The 20,752-nt window shown below is 39.5% G+C and overlaps 1 protein-coding gene across 1 annotated transcript in view; it reads left to right on the forward strand.

Annotated features, from left to right (window-relative positions):
* The first annotated feature begins 1,022 nt into the window (after positions 1-1,022).
* LOC144756189 (vitellogenin-A2-like) overlaps positions 1,023-20,752 on the forward strand; it is a 94,442-nt gene continuing 74,712 nt past the window's right edge. The window contains exons 1-9 of the mRNA XM_078645792.1: positions 1,023-1,156; positions 1,422-1,442; positions 1,565-1,716; positions 5,046-5,297; positions 6,497-6,658; positions 6,748-6,896; positions 9,348-9,498; positions 16,133-16,290; positions 16,377-16,542. Of these exons, the coding sequence (XP_078501918.1) occupies positions 1,117-1,156; positions 1,422-1,442; positions 1,565-1,716; positions 5,046-5,297; positions 6,497-6,658; positions 6,748-6,896; positions 9,348-9,498; positions 16,133-16,290; positions 16,377-16,542 (1,251 nt within the window). The 5' untranslated portion in view covers positions 1,023-1,116. The remainder of the gene's footprint in view (positions 1,157-1,421; positions 1,443-1,564; positions 1,717-5,045; positions 5,298-6,496; positions 6,659-6,747; positions 6,897-9,347; positions 9,499-16,132; positions 16,291-16,376; positions 16,543-20,752) is intronic.

The following is a 20,752-nucleotide window of genomic DNA, read 5'->3' on the forward strand; positions in this document are numbered from 1 at the left end:
GAGTTTCTTGTTACACTTTTATAGAATACATTTGGAATATGTACAGTGAAAAAGATATGACCAAAAGCAGCCTCCGACTTGTTGAAGATAGTTTAAAGCAAGTGAATTTCGATGTGTAAAATGATTGCCAATGTGCAGATGAATTGCTGCCCTCTTACATTGAACTCAAGGTGGGCATTTTATTCATTATCTGACACTGATCGCTCCTTATCATATCAAGCTTGTGAATGCTAATTGTATAAGTGGCACTTGGTGATGTGCTTATGCAGCTGCTCTTCCCACTGTCTCTGGTCTGGCTCTGGCAGCAGGTGTTGTGCACCACAACTGCACAGCAATACATTAATACGATAGTGATGCTGTTTTCTATTACAGAGGAGTAGCAATGACATGACTACAGTCTGATAAGGACTTGTATGCAAATATATACACAGGCATAGGGGGCTTTTTATATATCATATCTGCCTTACAGCAGTGACCTCACTGCCTGTGCCTTATTGTGTAAAAAGAGGCAGCTGCACTAAGCGACAGATCCAGGAGCATGCAGCATTAATCCACACATTAATGTTATATATAAACCAAGGAAGGTGTCACAGTACATCAATGCATTCACACAAATCCGTTAACGTGGAAGATAATACATTCCTGGGGGCAACTGTCTACTCTGATGTCATCATGAGGTTTGCACAGTGCTCAGACTCACTATCATTTAGATAAGATCTGTCGGTCGAGTCAGAATGACCAGAGCAAGGTCATCACAACCGTTCATAGGTGTACAGTAAGACCTGCCAAAAACCTCCAGTGAATCTCATCAGCATAACCAAATATTCATTTATTTCATCGCTGTCTGACACCAATCACTTTTTCATAAATCTTTACAAAAGTACATTTGAATTATTTTAGTGTGTACAATATGTAGAATAATACTAGCTATGTCAAGCCTTTCTGCATCTTTATTTCCGGCTAGAGATCGATATCATTGTAGGTGAAAACAATATTTGTCGTGAATGATAAAAAAAACTGACGCATCAGCTAAAATCAGCTGGTAGGTAGCCACACACTCCCCTTTTCCGGCTATAAAAGCAGCAGCACAACCACTCACCTCCATCCACCGCCACCATGAGGGGAGTCATTCTAGCCCTGCTGGTTGCTCTTGTGGGTAAGCTCGCACTTCTGCTCTTTTCAATGGAAACTTGTGGGGATCGATAGACAATGTTTCTTTTAATTGTATTTTCTGCACATTTTTTAATGGAATTACTAAATCTAAATGTTTCTTTCAGAGCGCTTGCGGTAGAGTGAATAGTAGGACAGTGAAAGAAGCCTCATTTATTTAATGTAGTGACCTTCAATATACTGTTAACCTTTTATGAATCTGGTTCTTTCTAAGCTGCTTCTCACCTTTCCTGTTTGTATTCCTCCCACAGGCAGCGAGCAGTCCAACTATGGTATGTACCTTTGTTGGTATAAGTGGTGTGATCACCTGTAATGACCTCACTGCATCTCATTACCTTGCGTCAATGTCAGGTGAAATGTTCGTCTCTGTGCTCAGCTCTATGTTTTCTTGCAGAACCCGTCTTCAGTGAAAGTAAGACCTACGTCTTCCAGTACGAGGCCATTATCCTGAATGGATTACCGGAGGCTGGCCTGGCCAGGTCTGGAATAAAACTGAACTGCAAGGTGGAGATCAGTGGATTCGCACAGAAGGCCTATCTCCTCAGGGTAAGAACGAACACTGTGAAGCACACAGTGATGACGTGGCACAGGGGGGCAGTGGAAGGAGGCTCTCCTACAATCATAGCATTTTCTTTCAAAGTTAAACTAATATGGTAGACTTAGCCAACGTTGCCAGTGGAACCACTCCTCATTTAATAACAATTGTATCATTTAAAATGTGTTTTAATCTTCTTTATTAAAAGACAGTATTGTCCCCACTGTACCTTTCATATTTATAAAAGACTTACTGGCTCCATGGTCAATACAAGTATAAATATCAACATAAAAACATATCTTTGGTCCAACCGGACAATAATGCTGCTTTGATATCACAATAATAACGATGGTTCACAGGGCAGAGTTCCTTTCCAGTCCTGGTCATTTGGAGGAGATTCAGTCAGTATATTCCCTCCACTGCGCTGCGCTCTGCTTCTGCTTCGCTTTTGGTTATCCGTCGCTGTAAGCCTATCTCAAGGGGTGGCAAAGCCTTCTCCTTCCTGGCTGCTAAGGCCTGTATTGAGCTTCCTCGAGGCTTGTGCTGGATCTCTTCTGAGCTCACTTTCCCCAAAAACTTCAAGCCTGGTAAGTTCTCCGCTGTGGGTTTGCTCACTCGTCTCTGCCTATTAGCACCTGAACACTGTTCAGAGTGCGCTAAACAAATCCCACTCATTCATTCATTAGGTTGTTGTTTCTCTGGTAGGGTGTTGAAATATCGTTTACAAAAATATCGTTGACAAAAATATCGTTGTAAAAATATCGTTCACAAAAATATCGACACCCTATACCTAAACAGGTAAGTACATAAATATCGACTCAAAAATATCGTTGTAATAAATATCGTTGTAAAAAATATCGAATTTTTAAATTAATTAAAATTACATTCAATATTAAATAAATATAAGTACTATTAACAAAATACATTACATTACTTTTATTTTTTGACTATTGAAAACAAATTAACTACACTTTTTCATTATAAACTTAATAAATGTGTACATATACATATATTTAACACATTACTTTATATAACAACAATAATACATACATATAATTAAAATATAAAATATATTATTAATTAAAACATTTGATAGCGAAGGGGTAAAAATTACTATTCCCACTCCAGAGGGTGCAACAGTAGGGAAAGCGTTGGATAGCGTAGGGGTTTAAATTACTATTCCCACTCCAGAGGGTGCAACAGTAGGGAAAGCGTTGGATAGCGTAGGGGTAAAAATTACTATTCCCACTCCAGAGGGTGCAACAGTAGGGAAAGCGTTGGATAGCGTAGGGGTTTAAATTACTATTCCCACTCCAGAGGGTGCAACAGTAGGGAAAGCGTTGGATAGCGTAGGGGTTTAAATTACTATTTCCACTCCAGAGGGTGCAACAGTAGGGAAAGCGTTGGATAGCGTAGGGGTTTAAATTACTATTCCCACTCCAGAGGGTGCAACAGTAGGGAAAGCGTTGGATAGCGTAGGGGTAAAAATTACTATTCCCACTCCAGAGGGTGCAACAGTAGGGAAAGCGTTGGATAGCGTAGGGGTAAAAATTACTATTCCCACTCCAGAGGGTGCAACAGTAGGGAAAGCGTTGGATAGTGTAGGGGTAAAAATTACTATTCCCACTCCAGAGGGTGCAACAGTAGGGAAAGCGTTGGATAGTGTAGGGGTTAGAATTACTAAATGTATTTACAATGTTTAAAAATTAACAAATCTTTATTTTTATTTAATTAATCATTAATTAAATATTTATTCAATTAAAATGTAAATAATTCACTACTTTTTCACTTAAAAATTCAACTGCACACACCTAAAATTAATTAAACAATTAACATAATTAATTTACATAATTATTAATCAATTAACTAATTGAAATTAATTAACCATTATTTATTACACTATTTATATTCAATTAACACATTAATTAATTAATTATTTTTTTATATTTACAATGTTTAAAAATTAACAAATCTTTATTTTTATTTAATTAATCATTAATTAAATATTTATTCAATTAAAATGTAATTAATTAACTACTTTTTCACTTAAAAATTCAACTACACACACCTAAAATTATTTAAACAATTAACATAGTTAATTTACATAATTATTAATAAATTATCTAATTGTAAATAATTAACTATTATTTATTACACTATTTATATTCAATTAACACATTAATTAATCAATTATTTTATTATATTTAAATTACTTCCCACCCTACTCCCCTATAAACCCACAACCCGCTACGGAACTATTAACACTAAATTCAACATAAAATACGGTATTAACTAATAAAATACTACAAAAAATACTACTTTGACAACCAATACTCATTAAAAACACTTAATTACTTATTATTATTTAAAAAATGATATTTTTGTAAACGATGTTTTTGTAAACGATATTTATTGCAACTATATTAATGTTAACGATATTACTTACCTGTCTGTCGATATTCTTGTCAAACTATATTTTTGTCATCGATATTTCTTCTTGTCGATATTTCTGCGGCGATATTAATGTTAGTCGATATTTTTACGACGATATTCCCGCTCTGTACCGTTTCTCTGCTATGTCACCAGTGGTTGTGCTTGTTTTCCAAGTGTTTCTTCACCTTACCCAGGTCAGCGGTGAGCGAAGCAGCAGAATGGCACATAATGCTCTTCTTCGTCACTAGCTTCTCCCACTTCTGTTGGGTCTCCATAAACCTGAGGGAGGTGGAGGAACTTAGATCTTGCTCTGTCACTCCCCAGCCAACATCTTCGTGGTCAGCTGCAGGTCTGCAGAGACCCACAGAGGGCAGGGCATTCAGTATGTGCTGATGTGGCTTTCAGAGAGCCACTACAGGCACTGCGCCTACCCTAAATCACAGCTTCAGGTGGGGTGGGGAAGGCACAGAGAGTGGCAGAATACCAGACAGTGCATTTGTTATATGTGGGTGTAGTTTGGAGGGGCAATAAAGAGAGGGTGCTGTGGATATATGGCAGGACACCAGTATTTTATTTTTCAATATTTGGGAGTTGACGGGTTGGGTAATGCTGAGGGACGTTGACAAGATGATATGTATTTTATTTTCAATTGGATTGGGGTGGGAAAGGAATCCAGAATGCGGTGGGAATGAACTATGTATGCGCCATGTGATCAGTATTACAGACAGTAGTGCACTGTGTAATACATAGGTACAAAGTGTAGTACATAGGTGCACGCATTATGGGTAAATCAAGAACCTCAATATTCTACAGGATGCACTCAGCATCTTAGTTTCTAATGGTATTGTCTTCATGATACATAGCAATACCTTTCAAAGATCCTAAATATAACTATTTTATTTTCCAGATCACATCTCCAGAAATCAAAGAATACAATGGCATCTGGCCCAAGGATCCATTCACTCGCTCCTCAAAGCTGACACAAAGCATTGCTGCTCAGCTGAGCAGACCTGTGAAGTTTGAGTACAGCAATGGACGTGTAGGAAACATGTACGCCCCAGATGGTGTTTCTGAAACTATACTTAACATTTACAGAGGAATCGTGAACATGCTGCAGGTCACCATCAAGAAAACACAAAATGTCTATGACTTGCAAGAGGTTAGTGTTAATTATTTTAAAACAGTTGTTAGAAATATTGAGATCCATTAGTGATACCATGTGAAAACACTTTCTTAAGTATATATTTAAGTGGCATGACGCACATTTTTAAAGCCATCAGCAAAGTGTGGTAAAGGCTCCCTCCAAGATATAAAAATGCTGTTGTCTGAGTGTTGTGAGGTTTTATAGGTTTGGCCCGCTTGAACTGCAGAGGATCATTATAGAATGGTTAGTTTAAAAAAAACATTTATTTCCAAAACTAATGAAAGTTGTCTGGTGAAAGTACACCTTCACTTACAATGTCCAGGATCTACACCTCCTGTAGCTTCCATGACATCATTTGATGTTAAATGGGAACCTGGTCAACAACACATTGGATGTCTTTCTCATTGTTTCCAACTAGGTTCATAGATGGTGTTGTGTGATGATGATATGTCTAAAGCATAAAACTGTTGATCAACGTTCTAGGAAATATTTTGACCTCCTGAAACAGTGTTGAGAAGAAGTCCTCACAATGTTTCTCCAAAGTGATTAAGGCACATCTGCAAAGACTGTCCTAATGTATTGTTTCCATCTTGTTTCACATTGGCAGAACATGCTGTGCGTTTGATAATCTAGTGAGTTCTAAGAGTTGTAGTCTTTGTTTGCTTTTATGGAGTCATTTAGACTAATGCACTCGATAATAATATTTAAAAGCAGAAAACTTGCAGAGAAAATTGATTCCTGCATATATGTGTTTCTAATTTCCAAAGTGCCTGACTCAGGTGGACCTGGACATACTTAGACTCTGAAGTTTAAGCAACATTCTTGATGGAGATGCTAACCTTATTTTACCAGAAATAAGGCAGTTGATTTTCTCAACACCTTGCCTCCAAGGGTAACTGATGCAGACTCTATAGAATGGAAGTGAATTAAGGACACTTGTTTGTATTACTCACACATATGAAAGAGGTATGGTGTCCTTCTTTAAGAGTCAGTAAAATTAATTCTAGAGGGTTTTCATAGAACAATCAGATTGCAGCAAATCAAGATATCAACCATTGCTGTCATGGCCTGCAGATCAGTAGGTTGAATCAAGTGATGGGCTACTTACAGCAGAAACCTTTGATAATTGGCAAATCTTACTTTATCTGAATATGTTCATATAAGGACCCAGACCACCGCCTGGCAATTTTGATTGTCTCTGCTAATTTCCACAGTCTGGTGTCACCGGTGTCTGCCACACAAGGTATGTGATCCAAGAAGACAAGAGAACAGATAGAATCATCGTTGTGAAATCCAGAGACCTGAACAACTGTCAGGATAAAGTGGAAAAGAACATCGGCATGGCTTACGTGGAGAAAAGCGAATCTTGGCAGAAGGTAAATGCTTGTCACATATCTAGAGTCAAATTTGACTTTTAATATCGTACCTCTCCATGATCATTTTATCTGCTTCTATACTTTTATAGATGGTAAAGAATCTAAGAAGGGCGGCAACATATACTTACAAGATGAAGCCCAGAGATGGTGGCGCTCTAATCACTGAAGTGACTGCACGACAGGTGTATCAGTTTTCCCCCTTCTATGAACTCTATGGTGCAGCTGTAATGGAAGCCAGGTGGGTGTCTTATATTCCTCAATCTCTGTGTGTGCTGTTTTGTGCAGGATCATCACAAAATTACATGTCATGTGTCCAAAGGATCATAGCAGTATTAATCAGGAATTTAGCAATTCCAATTCAAAATGAATTTATTTTTTTGTGAAACGGCTATTCAACATGTTTAAAACAAAGTACAAAATAAAGGTGATTCACAGCTAGACCAGCCACAACGTGGACTTAGAAACATAAATGTTTAAAGGTGTGCATAATAAACACATAAAAAATCAATAATTATCGACAGTTAGCTTCTTTCTTTTAATAGAGTCACCTACCCTCAACTCCCATTTCTTAGTACCGGTTTTGTCCCATAAAAAAATTGTCTGTCTGCCAGTGAAAGGAGAACTGACACCTCCACCTTTATGGCCTTCTGACTTGATTTTGGAGAGTGCATGTGTTTACACTTTCTTTTATATCCTATCCAATGCTTAAGATATATCAACATTGTGGCAATAGCTTTTAAGCCACAAGTCAACTTTGTTTGCTTCTTGCCAATAGCCAAACCAGATCAATGAAACTGGCTTTGTTCCTAAATGCTACTACTTAGCTCGACTGGTTATATCATAGAGTACCATCCAGATGATGACCACCAAAAACATCTTATATGTTCCAAGGCATACTGAGATGAGAATGGGGTTTGACCATTGTCCTTCCAGCAGGCAAGCTAAGCAACACCAAGCCACTTTAAACATGAGCTCAGAACGACAGTTCGGTCTTTTAGAAACAGCTAATCTACCTGTCTTTTCTCTCAGTAATCGTCCTGTACATCATAAGGACAAAGTACGCACCCTTAAAACTCCATGAAGCCACACATATGTTAACAAACAGCTGTGAGCAAAGAATAACTCTTAACAGAGTATTGTGTCCACTGGCCATGACTGAGTTCCACACATTTATTGCTAAGGGAAAGGCAGGGACGTTTCTACAGTCCATGGTCATTTGTACTATTGGAGGTTGAGTGCTGGAAGACAAAGGATGTTTGGTCTTGTTAGAATATGTCTGAGATCTAAATGTGTGTTTCGATGAAGCTAAGGCTTTCTAGAGGACATTTGTAAAATTACCCGTGCCAAGTATAGAGGAACAGTTGAAAAGTGTTTGTCAACATCTGCCTCAGTGGTTTGAGTGCCACAATGGCGAGTTTTTGATTGACAGAATTAATAATCACTTTGGTATTGAATAATTTCATAAAGCAAGCAATTCAAAGGAGAGCCTTTTGTTTTTTGCTATGTGAGTTGATTTTACTGCAGAAATACAAAAGCTTGCCTTTGAGTTTGTTTTAGACATTGGATAACGTTTTAGAGCATAACAAGATTCCCCCAGAAATATGAATTTTGATTCATATTTTTTATTTATCCATGGACCTGTTGTCCAGTGACATCATTTTAAGCTAGCCAAGGTTTGTAGCATCTACCTATTGCATGCCACCCCTGGCTCTGTCCTTGCTATCTCAGGATCTTAGATTATGCTTGGATTAAAAGCAAAAGAAAGTAAACAAGGCTCTGTGAACCCTATTTACCTTTCGTAGCTTCCACTCACTGACTTATACCTAGGCACTTGGCAGCAAATATAAGTCTGTTGAGGGGTTCGATGTGAAACAAACAGTCAATGTATGTGATGACATGTGACATGTGTGGTGGTCGAAAGAATTCAGGATGTTCCTTCCGCTACACCTGATAAATTAATGTCCATGGTAGTGTCATTAGAAATTAGCGGATTTATAACCATTTTCTAGCAGAAAACTGACAAAGTGTTGTCCTTCAACTTTCTGCTGGGGTGTGTCTCTCTAAATCATTGAGACAGTTATGTTAATATACAACCATAACTGTTCAGTGTAGTATCTATAAATTGATTTTCAAGATCTTCTCCTTTAGATAGGGTACAATGAAGGAGGAAAGACTGAGAGGTTTCATGCCCAAGATATCTTTCACAACATGGAGCTGTACATAGAAAGTGAAAGGTGGTGAGGAAAAAAGAATCCAGATTCTCAGCTCACCAAACCATTGCAATGGAATTAAGTCAAACAGAGCCATGTTTGAATGTTGTGCTAAAGCGCTGGCCTTGCATGTATACATTTTTTACTTTTGAACTGTGGGAATCAGGGCGAACACAACATCTGAGTAGAGTCAGAGAAAACGACACTTCTCAGTGAGGAAGACAATGGGCATCTGATATTCCAAAAAGGTCCTTTAGGAATGAGAATGAGCTGAACAACAGCCCACATCAAATCAGTACAAAAACCTTTTATTTTCAGTCTGTATTCCGATGTCCAAATATGTTGATGTGTAATGTCTGGAATGGCACACCCTAAGCAGGTAGCACTTTAGGAACACTGCTTACCTGACCGTTTGCAATCTAAGGTGCTTGACAAGGCAAATGGGGAGCTAATGAATTTTCTATTCATCTTTCTTTCAGGCAAGTGCTCACTTTCGTGGAAACAAAAAGCAATCGAGTGAATACTCCTCAGACTGAGCTACAGAACCGCGGTGGTCTTCAGTACCAGTTTGCTTCAGAAATTTTGCAAATGCCTATACAGTTAGTGAAGACAAGGAGTCCTGAAACCCAAGTATGTAAATCTCAATATATCATTGTGCATGTGAAAGTCAAATTCTCTCTGTATCCCAATTAGTAAATCCTAATTAATGAAACTCATACAGTTTCATTTAGAGATTGCTTGTGAGTTGCAAATGGACCGACCTCATAAATATTAAGGAAGTAAGTCGCAGTTTGCGACCCATTTGGAGTCACTGCCATTTATCAGCGATTGCAGCTGCTTCCTGTCTTACTTGTTGAAGTACTGCCAGGTCTTGGACCTCTTCCAAATCTACACGCTTAGAGGTTTCATCAAGAAGGCAACGCGTTAAAAAAACAGCCTCTTTCTTCTGCTCTTCGCTAAGTAGCGCAGTGGGTTGAGCTGTTGCAGCGGAGATACCCAATCTACCCATCAAAATGTCTTCTAAAAGTTGGTCTTCCAATCCCGCATTTTGCTCTAACTCTACTGCAAGGCTTGGGTACACTCCCACTACCTCTAATTGTGTCTGCCTCCAATCCTCATTAATCTGTTTGGTGGCAATATCATGCAACACTTTATTTCTAACCTGTATCAGTTCTCTATGCACTTTGGATTTGACATCATTAGTAGTACGTAAATCTCTTACAAACTCCTACCAAATATAATACGTCTCCCATTCAGCAGGTCGAATTTTCTTACCCTTTAACCTCAACATCCGCTTCAAATAAGCCAGTTTATTCATATCATATGTGCCTCGACATGGAAACTGTAAGTCTGGCTTATTAGCAGTCAAGTCATGCCATTTTTTAATAAACAAAATGGAACTCAGTCCTAAGCATAAAGCCACCACATGTGCAGGTGAATCTTTCGGTGGGGCTGGCTGGCAACTATCCAAACTATATTTAGTTAAAGGGTTTCCCATGATAAATAATGAGCAGGAAGTGTGTATGGAGTGCGTGGTATGTATTGTGGACGCAGCGCAAGGTCTGGCCCGTGAACAATTTTATAACCACAATGAAAACAATGCAATCATACCAGACAGATGATGGGGAAAGGTTTCGCGCTGTACAATTGACACACACAAAATGTCTACAAACAGTTGCACGTCATTTCAGCCAGTTTTGTCAGCGATACAATTCTTCACAGAGGAAGCCAAAGGAAGCCATTCGCCATGTACACAGACAAGTCAGCCAATGCCAGTCCACCACAACCTTCACTGAGTATTGAAAAAAGCATATCAAGTCTTGGGTGCTATGATATCTGGTATCCCATTGACTGAAGAGGAGAAGAGACAGAAAGGGTGATGAAAAAAGAATAGCTACTCTCTACCCCCTTGCAATCCTCCTGGATCCCAATAAACTGGGAGGAGGGGGCGGCTAGACAGAGAGTATTTGAGAGCACTCAGAACATATGCGAATTTTCATGCATATGTCAACCAATCAAAGAAGATAGAGCTGGTGGACCCCCTTCCGTTGTACTAATATTCACAAGGAACAGATAAACAAATAAACAGAAAAACAGATAAATGACCTAGGATCCTCCCTCACCGCAGCGCCGCAAAATGTGCATGTGTGTTGAGTGGGTGGAACACCATTAGAGCCCTGAAGGTGGGTGGGCACCGGATAGTTAATTTTCATGCCACCTGATAATAACTGAGCAGGCAAGCGGTTAATACATTGCCATGCAATTTATTTTTACACTGAGGCAGCCAGCCAGCACATGTGGTTATGTCAGAGTGTCAGAAACTAGCCACAGTCATGTCAGTCACTAAGCATAGTGCATCAGAACCCTAAATAAGGCACATATCAATACATACGAAAAAACGCAATGACTTCCAAAGGCATAGAGCAACGATAATCAAGGATATCACGATAATCAAATCACGACAATCAAGGATATCCCCCGTATGTGCCGAAGGGACCACCCCAATACACAGACTCAACTCCAGCGCACCCCGGTCCCAACCCACAAGGCCGAGGAACAATGCCAGGCCACACCACAAATCCGGGGAGCAAACGGCTACAACCCACCAAGGGAGCAATCACAGGAAACCCACGAGAAGAAGGGCCAACCCCAGCTCAACCAACATCATAGGACAAAAACCTCAAAGAAACACTCACCTCCAGCACATGAAGTCCGTCAAACCCACTGACCTCTGCTCCAAACAATCAACAGCAGCTGTCCACCCCCAAACTGGACTCTCACTGGTAAGACAGGAATCTGCAGTAGTTCGCCTTTCCTCGGACCGCAACCAGCCAACACGTGTGGGAGCGCCAGGGAGTCACTGCGTGCAAGGAACTCTGTGAGGTACACCGTCACACTGGGGGTGGAGAGCGACCGGAGCCAAATACTAGGATGCAAGGAAAAAAACAGCAAATCACAAAGGAGCCCAGAGACACGAAGGAACCCCTAAGTCCAGAACCGGCTGAGAGGGGAATCAGAGAAAGAGCCACAACCTAAACCAGAGCATCAGGGACACAGTCATCAACAGAATGGTGACAACACAGAAAATAAACAATAAGAGCCACCAGAAATAGTCAGAGAAAGCCACAAATCAACATCGTCCCAATCCAAGACATATCACAGGAACGAGCCAGACAAACAGGGCAGACTCAAGAGAAAATACCACAGAAACTGAGCTGAGAAAAAAAGAATCAGAGGAACAGAGCAGGAACCAGAAATCATGAGAAACAAGGCAGCTCACGAGCAGGCCGGCCACCGGCATCCAATGGAGCGAAGCAGGGAGACGGACAGAAAAAAACAAAGTCATCGAACCTCAAAACTCCAGGCTCCAAAGGAAACCCGCGGGCCAGCCGCCGAGACCAGCGATGTCACCACGAAGTCCAGGGCTGCAATTCTCCACCAAAATGTAGAAGCAAGTCTGAAATACAAGGGATAATTAATGATAGGAAAGACAGACACAACCACAGAATTTTGTCAGCTCAGAATATGGTATATTTATTAGCCACAACAAATAACAATTTAACGTGCAACACAGAGACAGTCAGCCTAGAAGCTTGAATGTCCAAAGATTTATTGAGTTGGTACACTTTATAGACTCAAACCACAAGACCACCCATATGACACGTAGCAAGAAGTGTTATACGTAGTTTACAGTGCACCATGAAGTCCACAGCCACTGGACAAGATCTGTAACAAGACATCTCCTTGTAAGGTGTGATATATTTGATCCACACATACTGTAGCTAACCATGTGATCAGAAATGGGCAGTTTTGGGGACAGTCAATCAAAATGCGAGCTGCCATGGCCTAGTATATTTCCATACAAATTGCGACAGAAGCAAGGCGATGAGTAATATTGCGAAATATGTTATTGTCTAATGAAATGTATTGTGCAAGCAGTGTGTCACACACCTCGTCTGGGCTTAGAAAAATGCAAGCACTGCACTTCTCAGACGGTGAAAGGGCAAAACCTCCCAAGATGGAGGTTTTTTAGATGAAGGCTAAGTTAATAGGGCCTGAAGCTTTTACATTTGGTATCAAAGAAAAGATGGCTTCAACACTTGGATAATGGCAAGCTAAGAACAGTAGACCTCCATGCTTGTAACTGCGTTTTAATTAAGCAATCTTTTTTTTAATGCAGTCTGTTGATCTTAAAGGAAAATGGTATGTGTTTCAAAAGAAAAAAAAATAAACTTTGAAGTTTGGGCAGTGGTCCATCAACCCGCTGCCTGCTCTTAAAAAATATTTTTATTTCCATTCTCAACAGGGAAGGGTACCCTTGGGGACCCCTTCTTATTTGCAAATGGGTTACCACCAGTTTTAAACTGGTGGTAAAGTATTACTGTTTTACGACCACAATTCTATTACAAAACAGTAATACATACCATATTGATTTCATTTTTGGAAGGACGCCCCTTCCAAATATCGAATCACAAATGCAAAATGTGATTGAATAATAAGATACAGAATCATATTTTGTGCATTTGAAAAAGCATTTTTCTGGTTGCAAATGGCCCAATTCTGCAAATTGGGACGGTTGTGTCCAGAAAAATGCTTTGCGCATTTGGCCCTGGTTTCATCATAGTTGATACTAACCTCTTACAGGGCTATCCAATGAATATTTTTATTGAATTATATTTGGGTAACATAGTACATCTGTAAGGTTTCTCACTGAAGAGTTCTGAGTGGCATTAAGTAGACAACAAAAGAAAAGGGCAAATTGTGTAGGATGGCACTCAGAACACTGAGGTGAAAAAGATATCTGTAATTCACTTTACACCCATACATGCTTTTAAAAATCATTTGCCCCTGCCATCAACAACTACGAATGGGCAGAACAGTAATTGCCGAGCCGTGCATAACATGGCCTTTCCCCCCTCTCCCAAATGTCCAAATGTAAAAAAGGGATATCTGGCCACCTGCTACCAACTCGCAGCACGCTCTGTGTACTTCCTCTCCCCACCATCTCAAAGCTGTGTTAGACCAAGTGCTGTGCTAACTGGCTTGCACGGAGCCCTGTCAGAGCAGTGTGGACTTACTTTAGGAGGTAACAACTGCGAGAATCAACCTTTTTTTCTCACAGTTCCTACATCATAGCTGTGAATAATCAGATTTAGGATCTGGTATTCACGATAGATGCCTCCAATGGAAACATACATAGCATATAGACACATGGATGGGTAACTGTGTTTTACAGGGATGTTTTCCACTCAGGGGTTATGAGAATAACATCTCTGTAACTCCCAATAATCCATCTATAAAGTAACGGATGGCCCCTAAAAGCATCTGCCCCTGCTTATCACTGCTATGCAAGGGGCTAGGGAGTAATAAGGGAACATAGCCTCCACTCCCAGACCCAAATGTGAAAAAAATACCTTACCGCCCATACTTAACTAACTTCCACCCCATCCCCACCTATGTTTCCCCTCCTGCAGATGTGCTCTCTGCTTTCAGCCAAAGCAAGCTAGGAACACTGTGCTGGCAGTCCTTCAGACAGCCCTGACAGCCTGGTCTGAAAATCCTTTATAATGTAGCAGTGGTGGATAACGGGGTTTCTTATCAACTTTTGCTATGTTGTAGCAGTGAGTTACCAGATTTGGAATCTGGTTTAAACAATAGGGGTTTAATATTGAAGCCATGCCTGACAAAGGAACATTTATTCACCCAGTTGTGCTTCACTAAAAATCATCAGCAAGAACTATTCTAGAATGTTCTTTGTTTACTGATGTCTGCTTCGGCTTTAAGGCTTATTGAGACATTATTCCCCAGATGTCCCTTTCGAATGCTTGGAAAATCTCTAATAACACACATGTATGTCATCCCCTGTATCTCTTAAAGAATCATATCTAACCCTAAAGACCAGGTCTGACCCCTAGCACCATGTAAGACCTATAGGACTTCTTCAATGCCTACCTACATTGCATCTACTGATTATGGAACTCAGAGTTGGCAGTTTGTACTCATGAATTGATGATACATAGGTACTGCTGCCAAACAGGAAGAGGCCAAGCCACACAAGTTTAACAGTTTTAACAAATCCTTGGGTGAGGAAAAACATGGATGACACCAGGCTGACTCACTTGGGATACATCAACATCCAACTTATGCTCCCATGCCTCTCCCATGGCAATTGTACAACCATTCTAACCCTATAGCTAATCCTCCGTCTGTTCACTCCAAACACAAAGACCTTAATTCTTGATGTATTGTTAGTGATTAATCAATGGGACCACACTGAGGCTTCATTAGCATTCAGTCAAGCTAAGGTGTTGTTCCCTTTATGTACAGACCGTCTATGGCACTGGCTGTGCCTACGTTTGAGAAACATTTCAGATATATGCTTGAGAAAACACTCTCACTTAATATTTTTTTTTTTAATTATCAACCAGTCAGAGTGCTGTACTGTAGTAAACCTTGGCCAAAATGATCACAGATTATACTTGGGGTAGAAATATCTATAAGCTGAGCCATTTCGGATCAATCTAAAGCATTTTACAGGTCGTACACTGATTGATTTTGTTCTGTAATCCATAAATTATTGGTTAATACAGTTGTGCACAAAACGTACTTCTAGATACTTTGCCTCTATAAATTAGACATCTTACTCCTATTATCTAAGAGCCCACAAATAGAAAGTAATACCAGTGGGAGAGGGAGAGATGTAATAGACACTGTACATTTTAGACAGTAAGAACGTTTTGATCACCAGGGTCTGATTAAGAATTGGATGATGATGTAATTCCACTAATTTAAAGACAATGTGCTACATCTGAAGGATAGTCCCCCAAGGAATTTTCCACACCATGGTGATATTGTGTTGAAGAAAATAGAACAATACCTGGGATTAATCACTTTCAAAATTCAAAAGATGTTCCTGTGACAATTTTCAAAAAAACAAATGATTATTCAATGTCTCTGTGTTTCATATAATAAATACCATTTGTTATTTGTCCCACTGATGCATGCTGCACCTTTAGTGATCCATTTTTAGGTACTTCTAGGAGACCCAAAATTACCCAGCAACTAATCAAACAGGAATGAATGTCCTTACAGAGGTAGTGTGAGTGAAGAAGCATGAAGAACTGTCTTTAGCAATTTAAAAACCTCAAATTTGCGAATCCACTCCTTTCCTCCAGCTTCTTGAAAGATATGGCACAGTATGTTTCATGATACTTTCCATAATTTTTTTTTAACTAAATTCACCTATTTTCTTTTTTTGGTACAGGTTGCAGAAACCCTCCAGCATTTAGTGCAGAATAACCAACAACAGGTACATGCTGATGCTCCTGCCAAATTCCTACAGCTCACCCAGATTCTTCGCGCAGCAAACTATGAAAATATCCAAGCCATATGGAAGCAGTTTGCAGACAGACCTCAGTACAGGTGATTTGCTGTTATAATGTCAATCGATGCACTGTAATACTGGAATTGTATCTGCCTAACTCCTGGGATTTGTATGTTACATGCAGGCGCTGGCTGCTGAATGCCATCCCAGCGGTGGGAACCATTGATACACTGAAGGTTATCAAGCAGAAGATCCACAACCAGGAGCTGAGCCCCAGGGAGGCAGCCCAGGCTGTCACTCTAGCTGTCCAATTCACCAAAGCAGATCACCAGACCTTGCAAGTGGCTCAAGTAAGTCTATTCAAACGTTTTTATTTTGTTCTCTCATGTTAGTGGACATTGTGCAGTTATGGCGGACAGTGTAGTATGACTTAGAAGGGAAGTCAAATGCATGATAAAACAACCAAATGTCCCCCCTAATGGTATATGCAATACCATGAAATGAGTGTTACAGAAATGGTGCCTCTGCAGATGTACAAACAAACTGCAGCACTTTTCTGATTGGTAACCTGTCTTTGATCCTATTTAACTCAAAATAACAGGAACAATAGTAAGCACCACAGTTCTCCAAGAACACTTGACCTTAGTTAATTTTAAAGTCATGTTTTGAGTCGCCCACAGACACAGATATCTTTTCCATTGCAATGATAATTTAGATTCTGCTTACCCATCCATATGTGGGTGACACAACTTCCTTTCTCCTATGTTCTGCTAAACTTTGATTGTCTGTGAAGAGACCTGGTGATGTTCGTTTTCCTGATTGAAGATTTGCAGTTTGTTACAGGGCATACTGGCAGGACAAACTGCGGGCCATTGAATATTCAGTGTTAAAATGTCATCTAATTTTGTTATCACTTCATCACAGCTAAGGTTTAACTATTGTAGTGCCCAATTTAAAAAAAAAGAAAAAAACAACTAGGACTAGGCGTTGGGTGGAGTGCTTGCAAAAAGTCACAGCCACTGGCAATCATTCGGGCTGCATTCCAGTCTGATTTTCAGCCCAGTATACAACTTAAGACGTCCAAATCAGCCCAGGTCCTGCTCGAATAGGAACAACAATGCACAAACTCCGAGGCATTGTCTGAATGAGAATACTAACAATCCTAGGCAAGGTTTGGCCTATTAAGGCCTTGTCAATGAGATATAACTTCAATCCAGTGGCACAATGAACATGGGACCAAAACTGGATATTCCTGAAGTACAATGTATGGAGGAAAAAACAAAGGTGAGGGGTGGAAGACTTGTAAAACGCCAAAGCAACCGATAAGCGATTGGGTTGCATTCCAGTCCATTATGTTTTCCCTACTATGCCACTTCAGATAGAGACCAGCCTTATGCATGTCTATATTGATCCTGGACTAGTCGAGCTTGAACTTCAAGCCAGGTTCCCTCTGAATGAGAACACAAGCAACCCAAGTCATTTTTCCACCACTATGGCACTTCAACTTGTCTGGGATTGCCTGTGTCACCAGGGACTGTCTCGTAGTTTGGACTGTACTGTTCCCATTGGAACAGGATCAGGGCTCATTTTCATTTGACTGGCCTCTGCTAGATTTGCATAGTAGATGGAAAACAATGGCATGGAATGCGACCCTCATGCAGTGGCTGAGATTATTTATAGCATTCTATCCATCATTTTGGTGTTTCATGCAATTTGTGCAAATGTCACACTTCGAATAAATATAAAAAATTCCTCTACTCTACAAATATTGTTTGTGTTTAATTGTGTGCTTTGAACCTTTTGGGAACCATTTATATATGTGAGACTATTAACAACCAGTGAAATTCTAATTTACATGTTGTAACTGCTTAGGCCATACCATCATGCCACCATTGTCTTTTTTTTCTTTAAAGTTTAAGAGCTTTTTATTTGAACAATGAACAGAATTACAACAAAGCAGTAATGTATAAATACATTCAGAATAAGAATTTATAATAACAGAGTTGCTGAAATGTGAAAAACAGAAGAGAAAGTTATTATATAAGTTTGTATGGCAAAGAAAAGAAAAAGAGGGAAGGAAGGGAATGAGAAGAAGGAAGGAAGTGGAAAGAGACATTCATAAAAGAGATAAGGAAAATAAACTAGGGATAAATAAATAATTGCGGTATACAAGAAAAGTGAAAGAAAACACGACAATCCAACAATTTAATAAATACAATAAGCTAATAAATATAAGAATCAAAAAGCAGAGAAAAACATTCAAGGCGGTTTAAAATCTGCAATAGTTGAACGACAATTATGTGGGAACGCTAACTATCTACATCATTTTTAAGAGGTAACCAAAAGAGAACTCTATTAAACTTTGGTATGCAGGAGGAGGCAAAAGCAATATTAAGTCGATGAAATTGACGGAGACTGTTCCACCAGTGTTTGATAGAGAGTTTGTTGAGTGTTTTACAGTTAAGTGTAATATGTTGGAATGCCAAAGCAAGCATGAGGTCAATGAGACCATGTGCATGGGGGGAGAGATCTAAAGAATCTGACAGATTACCAGAAAAAAGGAGAGAAATGGAATAGGGAATAGAAATATTAAATATACAAGTAATGTTGGACCAAATATTCGTACTAAAAATAGAGACTGAAGAGCAAAGGAAAAGAAGATGTAAAAGATCAGCATTGGAAGAGCCACAAGACCAGCAGTTAGTGTGAGTAGAGCAAGAGAAACGAGCCAAGGAAATAAGAGTGAGGTAGAGTCTGTGATATAGAAAGAACAATGATTAAGTGAGAGAAGCAGAACGAGACATTTTAAGGGAACGAGACCAAAGTTGATCCCAAAAGGAAATATTCCACTCACATCCCAGGTCAGATTCCCACGAGAGTTCCAATTTAGTCTTAGCGCGCTCTGGGTTAGGAGCAGAGAAATACTTATAAATAAGAGAAGCCTTAGGTGATAAAAGAAGGATTTGCAAAAGAGAATCCGGAACAGCAGGGGAAGATGAATGAGGAAGAGAATAAAAAATTGTCATTAGAATAGAAAATTTGTGTAGAAAGGAGCGGGGACAGTGAAAAGTGTATTGAAATAGGGGAAAGGAAAGGGGGGATACACCATCAAAAAGTTGTTTAACCCAAATTATACCTTTCAGTCACCAGGTTTCCAAAAAAGGGTTCTATTATTAAAAGTAATAAGGGAGTTATGCCAGATAGGCGAGTCTAGAAAAGCATCTCGAGACATCAGGTGTGGGTAAATAAGAGGTTTAAAGAACAAGCATGTTTGAACAGAGGAAGAGATGTATAAGAATTTTATGCAGAGGAGAGAACTTCGCTAAAAGAAAAGGGCAGTAGGAAGGAGCATTCAATGAAGAGCCAGAGGGGAGTGAAGGAGGAGGATTCAGAAAGGAGCCACTTTGAAGCCTGACATAGAAAGAAAGATTTGTGATAGAGACAGAAATCAAGAAAATTAACACCTCCATTAGAATTTTATTCACGTAGAGAGAATATGGAAATTCTGGCTCCTTTGTTTTTCCAAAGAAATTTAGAAAGACGAGAGTTTAAAATGACAAACAGGAATATGTACAGGAAGCATAGAGAGAGCGTAGATCAAAATGGGGTAACGATCATCTTGATTGAATCTAAGCGGCCCCACCATGAAAGAAAAAGAGGGTTCCAAGATGTAAGTAATTTATCAATCTGAGACAGAATCACTGACATATTAAGTTTAACGGTAGAAGAGATGGAATTAGAGAACCACATACCCAAGTATTTGATTTTTGAGCTACTCCAGGCAAAGCATGTGGAAGTGAAGGAATATGTAAAGCAAGTTTTGGTAAGAGGGAGTATTTCTGTTTTATCAGAGTGGATTTTATATCCAGAGACAAGAGAAACAGAAGTAAATTCATGTACTAGAGAAGGAATATAAGTGTCAGGGTTAGAAATAAAGAGTAGAACATCATCCACATAAGCTGAACGTTTTAGATGTTGCTCACCATAAGAGAAACCGAAAATAGAAGTATTGTTACGAATTGAAGTTAGAAAGGGTTTGAGAGTAAGAACAAAAAGAAGGGGGGGAAGAGGACAATCTTGACCGACTCCTCGTTGAAGAGGAAAATAGGATGAAATGGAACCATTAATTAATATCGACGCTCCAGGAGCAGAATATAATAAAGAAATGAGTGAGATCAATTTAGGGCCAAAGCCATGCCACTTAAGAGCTGCAAATTAGAAGCACCAATCTACTCTATCGAATGATTTTTCAGCATTGACAGAAATAGCCACTAAAGACGTGGAAAGGGAGGGAATTCTATTTAAAACATGAAAGAAGAGACGTTAATTATATAAAATCAATCTACCTTTGACAAAACCACATTGCTCCTTTCCAACCAAGTGTGGCATAAGGGGGTCTAGACGTAATGCTTATATTTTGGCAAAGAGCTTATAATCTACATTAACTAGAGAGATCGGCCAATAGTTTTTGCAATACATGGGATCTTGCCCCTCCTTGTGAATAAGGCAAATGGTGGATTCTTGAAAAGTACCTTCTGTTTTTCCAGAAAGATAAAAAGA

The sequence above is a fragment of the Lissotriton helveticus genome, chromosome 1_1, assembly GCF_964261635.1.
Source record: "Lissotriton helveticus chromosome 1_1, aLisHel1.1, whole genome shotgun sequence".
NCBI lineage: Eukaryota > Metazoa > Chordata > Amphibia > Caudata > Salamandridae > Lissotriton > Lissotriton helveticus.